Source organism: Abrus precatorius, unplaced genomic scaffold (assembly GCF_003935025.1).
Source record: "Abrus precatorius isolate BTA unplaced genomic scaffold, Abrus_2018 Scaffold3, whole genome shotgun sequence".
Classification (NCBI taxonomy): domain Eukaryota; kingdom Viridiplantae; phylum Streptophyta; class Magnoliopsida; order Fabales; family Fabaceae; genus Abrus; species Abrus precatorius.
The window spans coordinates 32,119,395-32,142,393 of record NW_020874373.1 but is presented as its reverse complement, the minus strand read 5'-3'; the positions used below and the strand labels follow the sequence as shown (position 1 = coordinate 32,142,393).

The 22,999-nt window shown below is 28.6% G+C and overlaps 4 protein-coding genes across 4 annotated transcripts; 1 reads left to right on the top strand and 3 right to left on the bottom strand.

Annotated features, from left to right (window-relative positions):
- Nucleotides 1-6,000: 6,000 nt before the first annotated feature.
- Nucleotides 6,001-7,696, bottom strand: LOC113863424 (tyrosine-protein phosphatase DSP3). Its single transcript, XM_027496996.1, has 5 exons — nucleotides 7,520-7,696; nucleotides 7,232-7,325; nucleotides 6,504-6,561; nucleotides 6,355-6,398; nucleotides 6,001-6,258 (listed from the first exon to the last, which is right to left on the bottom strand). Exons 1-5 carry the CDS (start codon nucleotides 7,675-7,677, stop codon nucleotides 6,001-6,003), a joined length of 612 nt encoding a protein of 203 aa, XP_027352797.1. The 5' UTR covers nucleotides 7,678-7,696.
- A 4,362-nt stretch (nucleotides 7,697-12,058) lies between these two features.
- LOC113861034 (photosystem I reaction center subunit XI, chloroplastic) lies at nucleotides 12,059-13,270 on the top strand. The gene is made up of 2 exons (XM_027493633.1): nucleotides 12,059-12,309; nucleotides 12,667-13,270. The coding sequence occupies exons 1-2, from the start codon at nucleotides 12,157-12,159 to the stop codon at nucleotides 13,156-13,158; spliced, it is 645 nt and encodes a 214-aa protein (XP_027349434.1). The 5' UTR covers nucleotides 12,059-12,156; the 3' UTR covers nucleotides 13,159-13,270.
- An 863-nt stretch (nucleotides 13,271-14,133) lies between these two features.
- LOC113861035 (CRIB domain-containing protein RIC4) lies at nucleotides 14,134-15,591 on the bottom strand. Its single transcript, XM_027493634.1, has 3 exons — nucleotides 15,402-15,591; nucleotides 14,589-14,738; nucleotides 14,134-14,408 (listed from the first exon to the last, which is right to left on the bottom strand). The coding sequence occupies exons 1-3, from the start codon at nucleotides 15,532-15,534 to the stop codon at nucleotides 14,164-14,166; spliced, it is 528 nt and encodes a 175-aa protein (XP_027349435.1). The 5' UTR covers nucleotides 15,535-15,591; the 3' UTR covers nucleotides 14,134-14,163.
- Nucleotides 15,592-20,224: 4,633 nt separating this feature from the next.
- Nucleotides 20,225-22,829, bottom strand: LOC113862496 (putative pentatricopeptide repeat-containing protein At3g23330). Its single transcript, XM_027495579.1, has one exon. It carries the CDS (start codon nucleotides 22,827-22,829, stop codon nucleotides 20,577-20,579), a length of 2,253 nt encoding a protein of 750 aa, XP_027351380.1. The 3' UTR covers nucleotides 20,225-20,576.
- Between the last annotated feature and the right edge of the window lie 170 nt (nucleotides 22,830-22,999).

Genomic DNA, 22,999 nt, shown 5'->3' with positions numbered 1-22,999 from the left:
TATCATTGGTACAGTTCTTTATTTTTAAATTTTTTTTTTTTAACTTTAGAGCATTGGGTTAAATACAATAACTTTAGTGGTGGAATTAATCATAATTTAGGGTTGATTTTATTTAAGGTTTGAAATAATTAATTTTAAATTGCTAAAGATAATTCAGATATATAGTTAAATTCATTTAGATATTAAATTTTATATTAAAACAAATATAAACTTTGAGTTATCAATGGTGGATGAAGGTGTAAAGTTTTCAGTGAAATCATTTTGTATTTCCTGTCATCATCGGTCATTGTTATCTAAACTTTGAGTTATTGTTCTAATATGTAACAATTAGATATATAAGGTGTAATTAGAGAAAGGTAATTTATAACTAATTAACAATTAGTTATTATTTAAACTTAAATTATTATTTAAGAAATTAATGCTAAAAGTGAAAAGGTAATTTCAGACACTTGGACTCAAGTTTTTTGCAGAGCTAGCATGCAAAAAAGTCTATTAAAAGCTTAAAATGTATCTTATTTCAAACTTTTGTAAAAAGTGATTTTATGATTGTATATAAAAATATTTATTTTTAAACTATTGTTTTATGTAAAGGATAAAGATTAATTTTATTTATTTATAATTATAAAAAAGTTAAATAGTTATAACTTTATTTTCTTTTAAAAACTACTAAAAGTAATTTCTTAAAATTATCAGGATTTTTATTTCAAAATCTTAAACAATACATACTAAAAATCAAAGTATTTTTCACGAAAAAAGCTAAAACAAGTCAATAATTCATCACTATTAATAATTGATTAAATAAAATATGTTCTATATTTGGATTCATTAGGCAAAATATAATTGATTTTAATTAATATTTTAAAATTTTGAATATTTTCTTTATATTTTATGTAAAATATTTTGAAATAAAAAAACATTAATAACACATTTTTTTGAAATACACTATTTCACGTTTCTTTTGTTTATTACAATATATTTTCAGGTTCCCTAAATAACTTAAGGCTGTTTTATAGGTGCCACTTTGTGTATATATTACCTAATAGTAAGAAAAGGTGATATTATCACTTTTATTTTAAATAGTATACAGTTCATTAATATTTTATAGGAATTTATCTTGTGAATGAATGCCTTAAAAGTTATATAAAAAAACATTTAAATATCCTCTATCGAATATTTTAATTGTTAAAAATTAAGTAATAAATAATTTTATGTTTTATTTTTTTATTTTTATTGAATACATTTTAGTTTTCTTTTCTTATCCAATGCTGAAATATCTCAAATTTTATAATTTTGTATCTTTAAAAGCTAAAAAAATGTATTTAAGATTGTAAAACCTTAACACAATTCACGAAGTAATAATAATTACAATTTAGACGGTTTTTAAAATAATTAAATATAAATAATCTTACTTTTGTAATATACTTTTTATTATTGATTAAAAATTATTAAAAACTATAAAAATTATGTAATTTTTATTTTTTCTCATTTCTAAATTAATGTTTCTTTAGCATTTCTTATTAAGTATTTATCTTGTATATTTAGTTAGCAGATTAATAAATTTTTAAAAATTATTTTAAAAGATTCTATTGTTAATATTTTAATTATTTTTGGTGGATGAAACTTGAGAAGGAGGAACGAAAGAGACACTAGAACCCTCTTCCAACATTTTTTTGGTCCATGGGCTCTTCCATGTTTTGTTAACAACCTTTTGAGTTAATGTTTTTTTTACCAAAAATATGTTTTTTTGTCATGTTTTTTCTTTTTTAACTTCAACAATTAGATTTTTTAGTTTTTTTTATTTTTTTGGTTAAAAGTGGAGTTTGAGTTGCCAAAACCAACCTCTTCTATTTTGGTCTTGCTGGAAAAAGAGAGAGTTATCTTGGGCTTACAAAAATTTTGGGTTCTGTTTACTTTTCTAATAAATTTAAACAACTAAGAAACTTTCGACCATGAAAGAAAAATGAAAACTTTCTGCCCAGAAAAAATCAAGAAAAATTTCATATAATAAAAACTAATAAAAAAATTAGGAAAATCCAAAACTACTAATAAAAAAGAAAAAATAAAATAAAATAAATTATCTTGTTTGAGTTATACATTATCTCTTACTTTGTTCAATGGCATAAATTTTAATATTATTGCTTTTTTATTCATACTCGTGTTTTTTTTTCCTTTGATGATAAACGAAAAAAATATGTTTTTGTTTACATTTTAATTGTTTTATCATTTTTTAACTTCCCAGATACACTAAAATACTTACAACATTAATGATATGATTATGTTGTCCTTGGTATTATAAGAGTTATTAGGATTCTTGTATAATCATATTATTTTGAATCTTCTATCATATATATTTTAATAAATATATTTCTATTTAACATTTTGTTAGTGTACATGAAAAATATTTTTAAAATTATTCAATTTACAAAAATTATATCTAACCATCTTAAGATATGTGCTTTGAGGACGCAGTACTGTTACTTTTAAAATAATATAGTAGGATTGAGTTTCTTCCATTTGTTATGTATAAATCAGATCATAAAGTTGATATTATTATTGGAATTTTTTATTGTATTTTAAATATATATATTTTTATCAAAAAACATGTAGATGATTTGGTAAAAGTATTATTTTCTTTAATCATAAAACATGTGATAAATCGATAAGAGTGACAAGAGATGTTTTTAATTTAACATATGATATTAAATTTAAGTCTAATTAAATGCATATGTATAAAATATTAAAATAAAGAGTTTTATCGTCTAAAACATTTTTGTTTTACTCAAATATAATTATATTTATTAAAAACACTAATAATTAGATTAAATATTTTTCAAGGCTTAAAAAATTCAGAACTACTTTTTTTTTTTATCTATCCATTTGCTCCAAAATTGATTGGCATTATAAATGGGTAGCTTAAAAAAATAGGCATTTGAAAATGCATGCCTACGGGTTAAAATTTCGAAATTTAATTTGCTTTTAAAATTGGTAGCTTTATTTGGGGTGTTTACAAATCCATTTAATTCAATAATATATATATATATATATATATATATATAAAGTTATAATATTTATTTTTAGGAAAATATTTTATTATTTTCATATTTACTATAATATTTATTTTAAACTATTTTAAAAATATTATTGTCTATCCCGTTTTTATATAAATTTTAAGTTTTATAGAAAATAAGCTTTAATTATTTTAGTTATACAAGAAAAAAGTGCTAAGATTTGAAAAAAATTCAAAGATATGCTAATAAAAAAATTAAATATTGACCACTAATAAAAGGTGTTTGTGAATACAAAATTTAATTCCTTGTTTTAGACATTTTCACGTTTAGTTAAAGAATCATCACATAAATTGTCTAATTTAAGAGTATAATCAAAGTATTTCAATTTTAATTTAACTTTGAATTTGCCTAATACTACATGAGGAGAGTAGAATGTTATTGTTAACTAGATAGATTACTTCCATATAGCTAGTTTGTTCAATAATGAATTATTTTATAACTTTCACTTTATGTTAAATTCAAACCATTTAATATAGAAAAAGTTTTGTAGAATTATTATCATAATTTTTAACACAAAGGTAAACCATAAAAATCTCATGTCAAAATTTGGTTGAACACTTGCATTAACATCTAAAGCCAACACATCTAGAAAATGAAGAGATTATTGAATTAAACAACAAGTTTCATTTTCGGTCACAACTATCGTAAAAGAGTTTATTACAAAATTGACAGAATGAATGATTCAACAAACAAAATAAAAAAATTAATATATAGTAAAATAAATTATTTTCAGTGAAGTTTAAAATAAAATTAACAAAATAAGATTATTATATTGGTTTTAAACTGTTTTTAGTTAGATTAAATTAATTTTTTTAATTAAACTAAATCAAACTGCAGTGTGTTCTTATAATTAGGTCCCTAAAAGTCAATCTAATACAAACTCTGTAAACAACCATGCCAAGTAATCTGGTCACTTTAAATTATTTTTATGTAATGGAAGGTTAGGTAAGAATTGTCACATATGATATTGGCTTACAATAACATCTAAACGAAAATCATTCAAAAATTGATTTTTATTTTTTTATTCCAATGCTCCAACTCCAAACCCCTTTAATGATCATTATAATTATATTAAATTGTTTGACAAACTATATTAATTATTTTGACCAATAAAATTTTCAATAATTATCCTTCAAAGGTTATTATATTACTTCATTAGTATTTTTTAGGATAAAAACATAACAAGAAACTATTTATTAAATAACATGGTTAAAAGAATGCACGTGGTAATTTATTTTTTTTATAGTAAATATGGTATTTATTCAGATTATGAATAAAAAACTATAATTACTAGTTGATTAAATTCTACAACATCAAGGACAAGAATAAAAACAATGTTAGAAGTTTGAATTATTGATTAGTCCAATTTCATCTGCCAACTTACATTATTTTTTTTCACTCTCTTAACTTTTACATCAATTTTATATTCTTGATTTCTCTATTTTTCCACTCCTTTTTCTTTTGCATCACTTTACCCATCACATTTATTATACCTATGTGATTATATTTGCAAAATAGATGGTAAGAACAACCAATCATATAATTGTTATTAATTTTTATAAGACTCTTTTAAAGTTTTTAATCATTTTTAATATAAAGTACTTTACAAAGTTTTCTAAAAAATATTAATTCATTTCGTATTTTCCCATCATAAATATAATTATTATTTTTTAATTTCTCAACAATTAACATAACAATATAATATAACTTTAAACACGAGTGAACTTAGTAACAAACAAAAACCAGTGAACTTAGAATTTTATAATTATATTCATAAATCAACATTTATTTTTTATTTAATCCCTGCCTTTAGTTTTACGCGTGCATTAGTTGAATGAAATGCTTCTATGATGGCGTTGCAGAGTCTCGTTGAGATAGTTATCTTCACAAGCAAAACTTTGGGTTGTCTTTCGTCCAGAAAGCTCACCAAAGGGGCAATGAATCTTGTTTGGGTGGCTCTGAAAGTCCTTGCCAAGTTCCCAATGCGATTTTCATCAATGCCATTGCCGAATAGGATTGCACTTCTTCAGAACCCTTATCCATTAATACCCCAAAGCAAGGAAGAGCCATTGTGTTCGTGACCACATTCTGCATATGGGAACTTGTTTGGTCCCCACTGGATCAGCAATACCCAGTTTATTATCGTTATTCGTTACCTTCAGCACTTTTCTGATTCGGGGTTTTGCATCAGTGTACTTGCTATGGTCTTGAATGGTGGTTTAAATGTAACGAAAATTAAATCGAGAATAAATTTCTATAGACTGATTTACAAAATTTTTAGTCAATTGCAGAAATAAAAATATCATTTAAATCTAAAATATAATAAAAATGAGATGTATTGAAATAAAATAGAATAAAATAAAACTATTATTTCATTATTTAAACATTTTATAACAAAATAGAGAAATAAAATGATTCTATCCAACTGTGGTCCCATCATCTGAAAGCTCTGTTGACCTTCTTCTATAGACAATAAACAATAATCACCAACCTTGCAACATTCAATCCAACTTGCTCCCATCATTATTTTGTTGAGTTGCCTAATGCCCACTTTTTCCATATGTTGTTTACTTGAGAAGGGCCATTAAGAAAATCAGATGGATCCAACCCCATGGAAATGGCACATCAAAATTTCTTACGTACGAATAAAATATAGTAATTGCTCAAAGATATGTGTGGCTTAAGAAGGTTTCCACACTCACAATTAATGTCGTCATATCCAATAAAAATAATTGTTTGCATCGCGTGTTTTTGTCAGTTTGCAAGACAATGAAAATTATAAAGGAGGAAAATACAAAAAAAGGAACCATATGTTTTCCTTGATCAATGATCACTAATCCAAAAATCCTTAAAAATAAAGATCAAAGAATCTGAGCAACTAGTACGAAGTATGAATCATATATATGAAAAAAATTGTAAAATCCCGGCACAATTAAAATGATGTAAGTCGGGGCTTCTGTAAATTCTCATCTTTATACATCAACCGACGCTTCCTTGAACCATATCCTTGGTATTGGTAGATGATGCTGTAAAGGCACTGCCTCAGGCTTAAGATATCAAACATTTCTATAAATGTTAAATCGTTTGTTCTTGATTTAACACCAGCAAATCGTTGGTACTCCTCAAACACAGAAGACAAACACCAATTTTGCAATTTTCTCAAGCAACCAACAAGGCAACCAGTTCTATGCTGCATAAAAGAAGAGAATTTTTGTTAGAATATTTACACATAATAACTGATGAGAAGATAAATTTGTATGTATGTTATGTTTGTCAATCTATGTACCTTTCCTCGTTTGCAGTGTATCAAAATAGGGTGATTCCTCACATCTGAAATTGTAAAAAATAAAGGAATTTAAATATCCAATAAGCAAGAAAAGCACCACCAACAACAAAAATTTGCATCTCAATGCTGAGATTGTTATGATTCAGTACCAATTAGAACTTTCAGAGCCTCCATGATAGCATCCCTGAGAATAGGCAATGAAACATCCTGAAAATAATTTGAAGAATCGTTAGCTCGAGTTTGAAAAAAACAAAATTTCTTGTTTGATGCAATCGTGACAGTAAAGCCACTCTTTCATATTGCTGAAATAAATATTCACTTGACACCACATTTATGACAAAAACCAGATTAAAAATGTGATATATAAAGTGGCAGAAGAACAATTATATAATGCTGAAAACTTTACATCATAACTAATTTCTGAGAAAAACCAGATTAAAACTATGATAAAATGAGTGGCAAAAGAACTGCTACATATAATGCTCGCTGAGAATTGAATTTAAACAATATGCCTTGTTCGGTTAGAGAATAGAGAATAACAAAATTAATTAGGATCACAAAATATTTTCTTTTGTTTGATTAAAAAAAATCTTTTAGAAACAAAAACTCAAAATTTTCTCACGTCCTATTTCTTTTGAATTCAAATTCAAATTTCTAAATTTCCTCATTTTCTTTTCCGTGATCCAACCGAGAAGGGAAGCTTATTCACATTTCAATAAACCTGTCATCAAAATCCAAAATCAACCCTAATATCAACAAAAATAAAATATTAAACAATTTAACACAAGAACACATTACACACACCCCCTTTACAAAACACGCTCAACATAGTAGATGAACATAAAAGCAAAACAATATATAAAAAAATGGAAATTACCGTCTTCCCCTCAATTCCAAATTGAAAGAGCCGAATATTCTGCGAGCGAAGAAACTCAAGATTTTCTTCTGGATAAGGTTCAGGGCACAAGTATCTACACAAATTTACAACCCCCATTAATGATTTTCACGCTAACCATACAAAATAAAATCATAATTCGTAAAAAAAAAACCACATTTTGACGGCATAAAAGAATCTTTAAACCCAAAAAAAAATAAAAATGGATAAGTGGTTGTCGTCGAAAATTTTGGGAATGAAAACAGGAAAAAAAAGAAAAGGAAAACTAACATGACAGAGCGAAGGTTTAGGGTTTGGAGGAATGGGAAATTGGAAGGTTTAGGCAAGCTGGATCGGAAAATGCAGTCCTCAACCATGGAGAAGTTTGGGGGTGGAACCAAAACGACATCGTTTCCGTCTTCGTTTTCCACCTCCACTATCATTCCCATTGAACTCGTCAATTGCTTTCAACTTGAATGTTTGAGAAATCAAATCGAAGAAGAATGAACGAAGTGATTATATATATATATATTGAGAAAATGAAACAGAAAAAAGATTTTAGAATCTGTTTCTTCAAATCCCCCCTTTTAAGGAGTTATGAATATGAGGAAGGTGAATTCAAACGCGATTGATACGGCGCCGTTTTCAAGAATTACGATTTCCCTCCCTAATTCTCAAACAGCGTACAACTAGATTTTGTCGTTGTTGCCGCTGTTGCCGAGAAATTACAACCAAAAATCCTCTTTTTTTATTATCTTTTAAAACTACTCTTCTATTTATTCGTAAGTCGTTGGATTTTAGATATTTTATCAACTTACATCGATAACTTGTTTTAATTTTTAACTTAAACTATAATTTTTTTGTGATGTATTCATTATTTATATACAAACTTTGACGTATTATTATTATTTTATTGAAAATCATATTAGTTAATGTTATCAATAACAAAAATATTTTTTATTCTATAATTTTTAATAAAAAATTTATATATAAATTTGTGTGTTCTTAGATATACACTTAAAAAGTTGTCAAATAGTAAAAATATACACTTGATAATGTGTTGTTATATTGTTGGCCGATACTGTAACACTTTTTGGTATAGAAAGTGTATGCAAAATTTAATAATTTTTAGTATTTTTATATAATAGTAATATTAATAAATGAAAAAATCATAAATTATTCATTATTGATACTTTAAAATTTAAATTTAGTATGATTAAAAAATGAAAATAAGTACGTTAAGCTGTTGATTAAGAGTGTTTTTTTAAGTCTATTTTCTTTTGTTGATTTTTTAAAAGTCTATTTAGTTAAAAGGCTAAATATTAAGTCATTTGTAATTTTTTTTACTCATTTGGTCAGCCTATTTAAATAAATATAGATAATGATAATAATAATACATTTTTATATTATATAATTATTTTATTTAAAACTTTAAGTCTACTTATTTATAAATTTACATTCTTTAACTTTTTTAGAGTTCCACCAAAAAAAACTTATTTAGAATAATTTTACTTTTTAAAAAAATTACAGTATATTCATTGTAAAATATGGAGTGAGTTTTTTATATTGTAATATAACTAGAGCTTGAGTAGTGACATTTATAAATTATGTAGTTGATCTTGTTGTGTTTGGAAATAAATCATGTTATAAAAAATACATTTTGTCGATATACAAAATATATTTTTGGAATAAACCTTAAAAAGTAATTTTTGTTAAATAAATAGATTAAATCTAATTCTTAAATTTAAAAATAAAATTTACCTTTTTGGTCAACTCAACTTATTTTCATCATTTGGATACAAATTATCCACCACAAATCACAAATTGACAAAGACTACCTATTTGTTTTGCATTGAATAATGCTTCATGATCATGGCCATTGATTATGGATAACACTTACAATTACATAAAGAAACTTTACTTTATGATGCATTGAATCTTAGTTAGCTGTTTCTTTCCTCCAAGTCATTAAATTCATAGAGTTTTTTTTAATGCATTTAGTTGCTGGATACTCACAAGGTTAATTAAGGGCTTTGATTCTAGCATGGTGTGGAAATTGTAGGTGACTTTTAGAAACAAATTGTTAATTTATAGTAAAGTTTCTTTTTGTGTATAGTGTTTTTTCTTTTTTGTGCTAATTTGTAAGAAAAAATAATAATACTCATCTCTTGTAGTTGTGTTTGTTGGGCAAGAAAGTTTAAAGATTTGTGTTTAATTTTTTAAAAAGTACTCATTAAGTTGTGTTTAACATTAAGTATGCATGTTTGATCATTTATAGTGTATTTATTATGTATTATTATAATGCTCTTATAATTAGTATATTTGTAAAAGTGCTAAACCTTTTTTCATTTATAAATATTTTTAAAAAATGCAAAAATTATTTCTTATCTTAAGTTAAAATTGAAATAATTTATAAAAAATAGTTGATTTTACCGTGACTCGGTAAGATATAGGGAAGGAGTTTTAACCTTTGCTGCCAAACAAATAAATATAATAATAAGAATCTCAACAAAATTATAATTATAATTAATTACAAACATATATTAATATTTTTTTATATTTTTGTTTCTCTAATTATTAAAAGCTTTTTCTCTAATTTTTGAGAGAGTTATATTATTATAACTTAAATATAAGAGGATTCTTATTATATTAGTGAAAAGATAATATTGAATTTTATTTTAAAAATTTACTTTATGGATGAATCAAGATAAATGATTAAGCACATCTCTTCTTTGTTTATCTTCTATTATTTTGTTATATTTATATTATCCTTATTTCATTTGCATTCAATTTTTAAGTTATATATTTGTATTATTGGTTTAAAGAATCAGTTCATCTAACTCAAAACATTGTCGTAATTGTGAACTAAAAAAGGAATCATATCATTTTTTAAATAATTTTTCTGATAATATTTTCAAATTAAATTCTAAAAATTATTCTCTGCTTATATTATTGATTATTAAACAATAAGAGTATATTTACAAAGATTATGATTGATTCACGAGCCACGATCAGTGGAGTTTGTTAATCAGTTTCTTTCAATATTTTATCTAAAAGAAAATTGGACTTGTCTTCTTAAATTGGTGACTTTGGTCTTCCACTTATGCTCTTCAATCCTTTTCGTTGAAAATCTTGGAACCTTCTCTTCCCATGGAATTTTGTTTGAGCAATTATTTTCATAAATTTTAACTTTTTTAAATATTTGTTGGGTCTAAATTAAAGGTTTTTTTTTTATATGAACTAAATTTATTTAAGTTAGATTGAACTATTATAAATGATATTTTTTAATATTTAAACATAAAATCAAATTAAAAATGTTTAATCACTAAACACATACATCAACTAGTCTAATTAAAAGAAATTTATGTTAGTTAATCTGAATTTAATTTGTATATATACATAAGTTACTATGTCAAATTTTAGATATGTATCTTTTTCTCACAAACTTATAATATAATATTATGATGATTAGACTTGATTAAAATATCATTAAACATTCAAATTGGCTACAATTTTAACAACTTCCATAAAAGCTGATGATATTTTTTTATTAAAAATATAACATTGTTTTTTGAATGATTTTGAAAATAAAGGAAGAATATTGTGGGCAGTGATGACCTAATTGCCCATGCATAAAGCTTTACAGTCAAAAGAATTAATTTGGAGGGTCAAGATAGTGTGGCAATGATACTGATTTCATTAAAATTGTCTTATTGTTCAAATGAAAGCAGCCAAGAGAAAAGATGGAATTCATAAAGAAGCAAACACACAGAAACAAAATATAAAGTATTTTAAAATGATTCAAAAGATTAAAAATAGAAGTTTTTTTTTTTTTATATTTATAGTGGGAAAAGTATGGAGTATGGAGCAAGTATTAGAATTTGACCAAAAAAAGGACAAAGTATTAGAATTATATGACATATATCATCACATCAACGCTTTTGACTGCCAGCATCCCCTTGACTTCAGCAGCCCCTAGATAATGGCCATTTTACATTATTTTACCCACCAAAACGGGCTTTTTGTTTTTTGGCATAAAGAGTTTATATGTAATTTTTAAAAATAAACTATATTTTAAAATTATTTTTTAGTTTTTTAAATAAATTTTATTATTAAATTTATGACATAAATTGTTATTTGAGAAAAGTATTAAATAAGTACTTAACTAAATTTTATACTCAAGCATATGTTTTTTTAAAATGTTATTCAGAATCTTAAAATATTTTTTTTATTAAAAATTTAAAAAATATACATTAACTGTATTTGTTAACTTTTAATCTTTCATCAACGTATCTAAAGTTATTATTTTCCTTTTAAATATTACATGTATTTAAAATAAAAATATATTCTTTGTCATCAAATAGTATGATTAAATGTTTAAATATAAAAAAATATCAGGAAAAGACTGATAAATTATCATTAAAAATACTTCACTTCAAAAGAAACACGTATATATTTTTTAGTTAAGTTAATTTTTTTAAAATATAATTTAATTTTTTATAAATTTAAAATTATTTCTTATACCGTATTTAAGATTGTAATTGATTTTTTGTTTTCTCTTTTAAAAAAGGGCCTGAATTTCCAATCTCACAAGTCATAAAGGATAATAGCATTAGAGGACATGAAGGTCGGGAAAGAGGAATAAGGCCAAAGCCCAACATATAGATGCGCTGAAGCATCAGATGGGCCTGCATAAATGGGCTTAGCCCGACCCAAGAGAGTTCAGAAAGAGACCAAAATATCAAATGAATATGGGAAGGTTGTATTTTGGATAAGGGATAAGGTTTTGATATGCATATCAGCCAATGAGATAAGAGGGGCTTCAACAGCCACAACCTTGATCTTCCATTGAACCATGGAACTACTTAGCCACTGGGGTCTCTCATTTCAGCCACTCTGTTTTCTGAAATTAACAAAATCTCAAGACCATGGCAGCTGCTTCTCCTATGGCCAGCCAACTCAAGTCAACCTTCACTAGGCCTCTGGTCACTCCCAAGGGTCTCTCTAACTCTTCACCACTCCAACTCTTGCCTTCTAGAAGACAATTTAGGTTCTCTGTTAAGGCCATCCAATCAGAGAAGGTATTCTCCTTCCTCCAATATATGTTACATCTTCATTACTCTCTTTGCCAAGTTATTTCTATTATGTCCAATTTTATATTCTAACCAATGTACTATGAATATGAATGCCCATTTTTTCTCTTTGCCTAGTAATGTTAATGTAGATTTTGGCAATATATTATTAGTCTTTCACAATATAATTTTGATTATGAATATGTTGTCACATATGCAACTTACATAAATCAAAGTTTTTTTTTTTTTAATGTATATATGTATACATAGTATAAGATAGTGAAACAAATCATGTATCAATATTCAGTTAGAGGCCATTAATGAATTATTTGTTATTGCACTATGGCACTTCACTTGCACTGGCAGCCAACCTTTCAAGTGATTCAGCCAATCAACGGTGACCCATTCATTGGAAGCCTTGAAACTCCAATTACATCAAGCCCATTGGTTGCATGGTTCCTATCCAACCTTCCTGCATATAGAACCGCAGTGAACCCACTGCTAAGAGGGGTTGAGGTGGGTTTGGCCCATGGGTACCTGCTTGTGGGCCCATTTGTGAAAGCCGGGCCTCTTAGGAACACAGAATACCACGGTGCTGCGGGCTCTCTAGCAGCTGGTGGGCTTATAGCGATCCTTAGCATTTGCCTCACAATCTATGGGATTGCATCATTCAACGAAGGAGATCCATCCACTGCTCCATCCCTCACCTTAACGGGCCGCAAGAAGGAGCCCGATCAGCTCCAAACTGCTGATGGTTGGGCCAAGTTCACCGGTGGGTTCTTCTTTGGAGGCATTTCGGGTGTTATTTGGGCTTACTTCCTCCTTTATGTCTTGGACCTTCCATACTACGTTAAGTGAACTAGTTAACTTTCTTGCTTTGTATTACTATTCATTCTCAATGAATGAACAACCAATGGATGCTTGTTTATGCAATAGAGATGGATGTACATGCTGTATTTTATGACTCTTACCATGTTACAATGTTAATTTCTCTCCCCTGTTCCATCTTTAAGTAGATAATTTGTTAACTACATTTCATGAATTAGCATGCATGGATAACGAAAGTGTGCCTTGTGTCCAAACAATATTCATTCAACTTCTTCAAGTAGCATAGCATATTATATTAGTTTATTTGAGACTAATTATTATAATTTTTTCTTTTAAAACTTTGCGAGAGAACTTTAAATAAATTAATTTTAAAAAATAAACTCAATTTCGTATTTATATATAGCCTGCTGTGTTAGCATTTACTAATTACTACCATCTAAATGGGGTTTACTTGTGAGAAAAAAAAGCATTTTTAGTTTCATAGAGATTTGAGCAACAGATTTTCAAATGCTTGATCAAACAAAGTATTGTAGCGTATTAGATTGGTTATATTTAAACGTGAATCTATTTATTTGCTTTAAGTTTTATATTTTATGTTGAAACGTAACTTATAATTATCATGATTATAAATAATTTTTAAACACAAACCTAACAGGCAGAGCAAATTAGAATGAATTTAATGGTTGATCTACATCACTTTTCTTACGCTAACTTTTCTTTAAACTCTTTGAATAAGGGTGTTATTTACTCTCTTTTTCCCTTTTGGCAAGCGATTTAACATTATATATATATATATAAAGTATAAAACATGATGTGAAGAGAGACTGAGAGAAGTATATGTGCTAGGATGATTACAAACTGAGAGATACCCATCTCGGTTTAATTATACATTTACATAGAAATTTAATCATACTAACAATATTGTAAATGCAACTCACCACCATAATATATATTTATATGTCCTCAACAATATATCAAATCGTGCTTGCACATTTCTAGTTTCACATACATCATAGTATAAGATAAAACGTTGAATTAATTAGGAGAAGGCTTCACAGGAGATGATGTTTCATGTTTTGGTTCCAAAGTAGAGGCCTCGTGTTGTTGCAAAGATTGAGAGGATAGAGAGATCAACTCAGGAGGTATGAGAGCATCCCATCCTCTAATGGGGTCAGCAGAAGTTGCAATGCCATCCCAACCAATGTGTGTCACATGTTGAACATCTGTTGGACACCCTATTTCCATGTCTATTTCCACTTCTTCAAACTCATCTTTCTCCACTATAAACATTTATCACAATAAAATGAAACTTAAATCATCATATTGAATAGATCACATGTTGTGTTACTATGCCTTAATCATAACATAACCTAAATGACTAATCTATAAAATGAAAGAGTTTAATGATTTATATTGAATTTTTATTTTATTCATGTTAGACTCAAGACATACACACTTACCAAACAATTGAGAAAAATTCTTGATACCCTTGAACAGCCTATTGAAGGCAATGGATAGGTTAGGCTTTGAAGTAACGTCAATGAGCCTTAACGAGTTCTTCATGTTTTCATCGGACAAAATCTCTGAATCTTCGACGCTTTTAGATCTTTCTACACTTGTATCATATCATATAGTTATTAATACAAATTAAACGAAAGTTAGCAATATTAGCATTTGTGCGAACATATTTATACTTAAGTACGTTAAAAAAAAATTCATTACTTCAAACGTGGTGGATTAGAAACTCTCGAGAGTTAGATTAAATTTATAAAATTGTGCACAATTCATTAAATAATAAATAATTTTTGTTGTATCATTTCATTTTAACGAATTATATATTATTTAAAGTATAAATAAAATTTTACTATTAACTTATATATATATATATATATATATATATATTGAATTATTTGAACTTTATTAATTATAATTATCACAATAATATCACATCCAATGATTGAAATAATAAAATTTATCAAATATATAAATTTGTTAGGATTTATACATGGTAAATATCAATAAATCAAAGTCTATACACAAACCCAAATAAATAGATAAAGAAGATGATGCCAACTGGGAAAAGGTTTATACGTTTTCTTATACTTATATTTGTTTGGACAAAAAAAAGAGAGAACTTGTGTGGAAAGTGAATTGCCTTAATTTTATTTATCTAACAAAAGAAAAAAGTAGTATATGAACTGTGGAATAGAAGTGCATGTAAATATAATTGTTTGTAATTGACATATCAAATCGAGAGAGAGAGAGAGAGAGACTTATTGCAGCAGCTGGTGTGTTGGTGTCTTGTTTTGATCTTCTTGGCTGTGGAACACCTACAGCAACACTGGCCTCAGAGATACAACCAGCAGAGAAAGGAAGAATGACAAGCCTTTCCATTCTTTGTCTCATTCTTTCTAAATGATCTATTGAGCAATGCAACCTTTGAATTTAGATTTGACAAGTACAATATATAGCTACTAGCATAGTTGTTATAATATAATAATAATGAGACACAACACAATGGTACTCACTGGCTTTCCCTTAAATTCAATCTGTTAAGGAGAATGTTATTATTACGTATAGAAAGTCAAGCCACATCTTCTTAATAAATCCGTTTGGTAAGTGAAAGGGACATACACGCATACGCAAGATTAGGATATGTATATATGTTAATGTTTAGACTTTGTTTATCATAATATATATTATAATGCAATGTATAGTACTATCAAATCCATCGATCAATTCACTTTATGTGTCTCTAACGAACATCACCAAGAAAAAGTTGGTTGAGTAGTGAGTGACTAAAGCGAAATCAAACCCTATGAATGAAATATTAGATCACATCATAATTTTCTCCTTCAAGTGCTCCCCATAGTCTCCTTTCCTTCACTTACCTCTCTTCTACAATACGTCATCAATGATATCTTTTTCTTTTTTCTTTTCCCACTTCATCTATGTTTTTCAGTTGGTTAATTTATACTTTATGGTATACAATTTTTCTTATAAAAATAAAATAAAAGCCCTTATCCATGTTCTTTTTGTTTACTTGTTTTGGACTCGAACTAGAAGTAGTGCATCCCAAGCGAACTTCCCAATGAATCTCCAAATCTTATATTTCTTGAATACAAAGAAGAAAGACATCATTGATTGTAAGAATCGAAAATGGGTTTGTTGAAGGCAGGTTGAGTTGTCTTCCTTCCGTTACATTACTTACTGAATTTGATGTGTGTTCAATAACTGATGCTTAGTATGTTAATAAAGCCTTAATCAACTTTTACTTAAGAATGGAAATAAGTGATGGCTTAACTCACATAAGACTGGTAAACCCTATTTATTAATTTAGTTAGTTCTAAATATTTTTGAACCTCCATTTTATTAAAAATATTAACAAAGTCTTTTAAACACAATAATGTAACTTAATTAAGTAAATAGATAAAAAATAATAATAACAATATTATTATCACTGTAATATTTTAAAATATATACTTAGTTTATTGAATTAAAAGTTTGTGTTCATTGTCTTAACTAAGAATTTTGGTCAATTAATATTTTTTTAATAAATGATTTGTCAATATTTAAATTGATTTGCTATAAAATAAACCTTCAAATAGGTTCAGTATACGGACAAGAAAATTTTACTTCAAAATAAAATTTTAAGTGACATTTAAAAGTTTACGTCAAATAAATAAGTTAAACTTTAGTCTTAAATTTAGAAAACAGACATGAACTATTGAAGGTAAAGTTTGGCTCATTTCCACCTTTATTCTTTCCCTTTGTTTTTAATAAAGCCATTGACTCATTTCATGTGGTCAAATTTTGACGCATTCAATAACATGAATCGATAGATGAATGAAGGTAAAACAATTCAACAAGTTATATTGTGTAACGTCACTCACTGTTGTGAATTCGAATGCCAACGCAACACTTATAGTTTTAACAAATCTATATTCATTATGATTATACTTGTATTTCACAAAGAGCAAACTGTCCCTGTAAAGTAATTCACTCAAAATAATGCTAATCTTATTTCTATCCCAACCAAGTTCTTTTAGTCTATTATTGGTGCATATAACTATGAGAATTAACTTAGCCTATAGGAAGCTAAAAGTATCAAGTGATTCTTAAGCTGTGTCTTACCTATAACGACCACAACAACTTAAATAATAATGCATGATCAAGTTGTCCTTTTCTACATTGCCTTTTTCCCGTAAGTTGTAATGTTGATTAGCAGAGAAGTTAAAACATGCAAATCCATAAATTGGTAAAACGAATTACCCATATCATTTATTTCTTTGGCATCCAAAACATGAGAAAAAAAGAAAGAAAGAAAAGTACTGTATCCTTCTACTATTTCAGCCTACAAATCCTCTTGCCCATATGAAATTGAAGTGTGTCTTGAGAGAAACAGTTAAAATATGAATGTTAATTAATAATTTTAGATGACACACGTCACTTTTTCTTGCGAGTATGGAGATTTATAAGCTGGTATAATCGGAAGATATATGATTTTTTGAAAAAAAATACTAGTGGTGTTACATCGGTTTGAAATTATTAATTGTAATACTAACCACTACATTTTTCATTTGCTTCAATTCAATGCCCTGAATTCGACAAATCTTCCTGTCAGTTCTGCCTGAACTTGCCACTTTTATGGAATGGAGCAATATTCAAGGTTTTCTATTGTTAAGAACTTGATGGTGCATGTTACTAGTGCACGATAAATTGTTAAGCCATAGAGCATTAAAGTAATTCCAATTTAAAGTACTATTAATCCAAGAAAAAGTCTGCACTCACTGTGCTTTTGCATGATTAGAGAGAACATGAGAATAGTGCAAGGAATAATTGAAGTGCTATTGGCTTAGAACACCGGGACGGTATGAGAAATCTAATAGAAGCTACAAAATCAGAACCTAGATATCTAAGAACTTGTGCTAGAGCTTCGTTGTTGTGCACGACCTTGAGTATCAAGATTCAAAATGGGTAGTTGAGGTTCTGTCAGAATATACAAACACAAGACAGAATAGGCAAATCTAAAAGCTTAACATTTCAATCAAATAGGCAATGAGGGTTGCTTAACATGTTGGATTGAACAATGCAGGCAAAAAAGGTCTAAGGTTCTGGTTCCTGCTCATGGACTTCCATTAAAAGGTCATTTATAAGTGTCCTGCAAGTTCTCACTTATCCTCCACTGTAAACTTTATTCCAGGAAAAAACTTCTAATCAAATTCTTGTCAACCAAAAGTTGATTCTGGAGCAAGACAATCAAGAGCATCATATTCGTCTGAATGGTACATCAATAATACTACCTTTGCACATTGAACCCATTGCAACCAATGCTTTATCTTTTGTCAGTTTTTGACATATAAGGCGGAGTGATTGAGGTCTGAGGAAATTCCACAATTTTTTATCTAACAAAGATGACCAGAGCCATGAGAAGCCATGTGAATTAAAAACACTTTTACACTTTTTTTTTTCAAACTTGCTTTGTAAAGTTCCCTCTATTTTCCTGTAACCTTTGCCACTTCCATTTTTAATCATTTTTCAATTATATCACTTTTTATTTTTATTTCTAATTTTAGGTGGAGTAAAAAGGCTGAGTTGTTTTAGGTCACCAACAAAAAAGGAGGAATAAGGAACTCCAACTTGCCAGTCCTGGTTTGCTTGGTCCATGGTGATCCAGTCCATTTTGAGTGCAAAATACAAAAAAACATTTCTTTATCACAACAAAATTGTTTATAAAGCATTAACCATTTTTGCTTTGTCTGGTTTGGTGAACAAGATTAAGCAGGATGAAAAAGTGTAGGAAAGGAAAGTTTTCATTGTTGGGATATTTTATGTTATATGAGTAAAAGATAATATTTTTTCTGGAGTCCACCACTAACTTTTCTCGCACAAAATAATGAGATTTTGGGTGGGAAAGATTGTGTGTTTTTTTTTTTAATTTTTATATTTTATTGAAAGTAATTTTTAAAATAACACAAAATATTTAAAAATTACAAAATTAAGAAAAAAATTATATTAAAAATTATATTTTTTGTTAAAATAAATTTTTTATTGTTATCATAAAAATCTTCTTTTTGTTATATATATAATATATAAACTACTTTTTATTTTCTACTCTATTTTTTATTCATCCAAATAAGAGATTCGGATCCTCTCATGTTGTAGCGGGAACATGACCCTCATGTTCAAATTCGCTTAAGCGAATTTTGAACGGCTTAAGCGAATTCAAAATAGCTTAAGCGAATTATGCAAAAAAAAGATAAATTATGTAGAAACTAACAGCATGTTATCAAAGGATAAAATTTATATAAAATTTATTATCAAAGTTAATTCTACTCATCCAGAAACATTTAACTGTAACAGCAAAACATGAATAAAAGCTTCATTTTATTCCATTTCATTAATGGTATACAATTATTCACAATGAAATTTATCAAAAAAAATTCATTAATACATAGACAAGTCAAAAATAAAAGAAGCCGAGACATCTTATTTCATTTCATTTATATCAAATATTATCCGAGAATAAATGAGAGAGGATGAAAATAACGAAGAAGTTGAGACATTCTATATCCTTTTCCATTTATTCTTGGATGATATTTGATATGAATGGAATGAGATAGAATGCCTCAACTTCTTTTATTTTTTACTTGTCTATGTATTGATGAATTTTTTTTGGTAAATTTCATTGTGAATAATTGTGTACCATTAATGGAATGGAATAAAATGAAGTTTTTATTCATATTTTGCTGTTACAATTAAATGTTTCTAGATGAGTAGAATTAACTTTGATAATAAATTTTGTAAAATTTTATCTTTTGATAACATGCTATTAGTTTCTACATAATTTATTTATTTTTTGGCATAATTCGCTTAAACTATTTTGAATTCGCTTAAGCCGTTCAAAATTTGCTTAAGCGAATTTGAACATGAGAGTCATGTTCCCGCCACAACATGAGAGGATCTGAATCCATTTCTCATCTATTTCTTTTTCACCATTTTCTTTTCTAGTTATTTTCTTTTTACTCATTTTCGATTTCATCCAAACTTAGCATTTATGTTTTGAGACTGAGGGTCCGAATATCACTTTGATCTGATTCTCTACTTCATTGATGATTTGTATAGGCATACAGGGGTTGATACATCATAGATGATGTTCAGATTAAAATGCTTCAACAGCCTAACAACTGATAACAAAATCATTGTAAGAATTTAGGATCTTAGAATAAAGTTAAAAATGTAGGAAATATGAACCGTGTATTTAATGTAACCTGGAACCGATCACTAAGAAGATTCCCTGCTACCATTTTTACTCCACTGCCAGAAGTTTCAGAAGGACTGGTAACTTGATAAGCTAAGATGCATATACCATAAAATGAAGTTATAACAAGTGGTTTCAGAACATCAAGACTACAGGTAGGTTTTGCAACTTAATGCTTTATTTTTTGTCACCAATAATCTTCACAAGTGCAACTACCATGCTTAAAATGATGGAACCTATGAATATCCCTCACAATTATTTCACGCTCTAGAAGCTGAGAAGCATACTTAATGAAGTTATGACAATCGGTACAAATGCGGAGGTTCTTCATAATTCGAATTGGGGTCCTAGTGGCAGTGTGGATGATGCCAAAGACAACAGCAAGCTTTTCACTGTGATGACTAATAAATACTTCCCCTTGTTCTTCTTCAACATCCTGCATGACCAGTTTCGCATCAAGGGAATATCCAATTTCCTTCAACCTTCCAATTAAAGTGTTCAGATATGAATATATCTCCCTGTCTTGAGGGTGAGACCTATCTCCCATGACAAAAGTGTGGATTTGATCCTTTAGTTGAATCCAAGATTGACCAGGCTGCTTCTTGACTCCTCTTTGATGCATTAAATTCCTTACCCTGGCAGCCTCGTCCCATCTACAGTTAGAAGCATACATATTTGATAGCAAAATATAGGCTCCTGGATCAGATGGTGCAACTTGAAGTAGCATTTCAGAAACCCACTTCCCCATCTCAACATTCTTATGAAGTCGACAAGATGATAAAAATGATTTCCACACAGAAGTCAAGTGAGAGATACCGTTTTCAAAGATGAAGTTCTTTGTCTCAATTAAATGACCCGCTCGACCATAAAGATCAACCATAGAAGTGCAGTGCTCAACTCCAGGATTAATGCAATATGCATCTTTCATCATTCTAAAATATTTACAGCCTTCTTCAAGCAGCCCTACATGGCTACATGCATTTAAAACACCTACGAAAGTAACCTCATTTGGTATAACACCCTGATTCAACATTTCTTCAAAAAGACTAATTGCCTTCCTTCCTTGGCCATGTAGTGCACAGCCAGATATCATTGAAGTCCACAAGACAACATTTGGTTCATTGATTTGTCTGAAAATCACCCAAGCATCATCCAAGCTACCAGATTTAGAATACATATCAATTAAGGAAGAGCCAACATAAGTATCTATTCTATGCCCAATTTTCTGAATGTAGGCATGCATCTGCCTTCCAAATTCCAAAATCCCAGCATTAGCACAAGCAGAAATAATGGTTGTAATAGTTCGAATATCCACCACAACCAGTTCACGAACCATTAACCTGAAAGTTTTCAAACCATCTTCATACTTTCCATTCCAAACATAACCAGAAACCATTGAACTCCATGAAACTATTCCTGCCTTTGGTTCCTTGCAAGTAACTCCAGCATTCCCTTTTCTCAGAGAATCCAGGGGTACATCTTTGAGAATTTTAGATGCCTTATCCATTCTCCCGCATTTGCAATACATTTCTACAAGTGAGCTCCTAATAAAATCATCACCATCAAAACCAAGTTTCAAGACCAGCCCATGAAGTTGTCTCCCAAGCTCCATAAGTGATAGAGAGGAAGCCACAATAAGAGCAATGGAGAAAGTGACTGTAGAAAACTCAGTCCCATATTCCACCATACAATAGAGTTGTTCCAATGCACATGTTTCATAGCCACATTGCATCAGCCCATCTATGATCGTATTCCAACTCACAACATCTTTGTAAGGCAATTTCTTGAACATGTCAAGAGATTTCTCCACGTCTCCTACACGCAGATATGCACCAATCATTATATTCCACGACACAATATCTCGCTCATCTATCAACTCAAAAAACCTTTCTGCATAATCAAAAGCCTTGCATTTCAAGTACAGGTCAAGAATAGAGTTCCGCAGCACAACATCCCCATCAACTCCATTCCTGATCATCCACGCGTGGATCCCCTTACCCAATTGAAGATTGTTGCTAGCTGAACAACACTTAAAGACAATGGACAAGGTATACTGATTTGGACATGCACCCTTTGCCTGCATTTCCCTAAAAAGGTTAAAGACCACCACTGAAGAGCCAGCTCTGGCAAAACCCGATATAAGGATGGTCCATGTCTGAGTGTTTTTGTGGAGAATTTCATCAAACAGCTTCTGGGCATGGCTCACGTTGTTGGATTTAACATACAGAGTCAAAAGATAGTTAGCCAAGCTCATAGTTTGAAGAGAGCCATTCTTGATGGAGTTGACATGAAGAACACCCAATGGTTGGAATGTGGTGGAATGAAGTAAAGAACACGAGTGACGCCAACGAGAGTGAGCAATGTGACAATTAGTAACTGAAACTAGGGAGACATGGTTGACGTATTTCCAAGAATAAGACCCAAGGCCACGATAACCCATAAAAATGAGTGTAGCCACCAAATCATAGGCCTTTGTTTAGCTGGTTCATTAAGTTTCAGCAATAGCATCATGTTAGGCTGGATCATATGATTTAGAGATTGAGAATTTAACGCTGATAAACGATAGAGTTAGAATTACTCCCTCTATTTCGAAACTATAGTCGCTTAAAG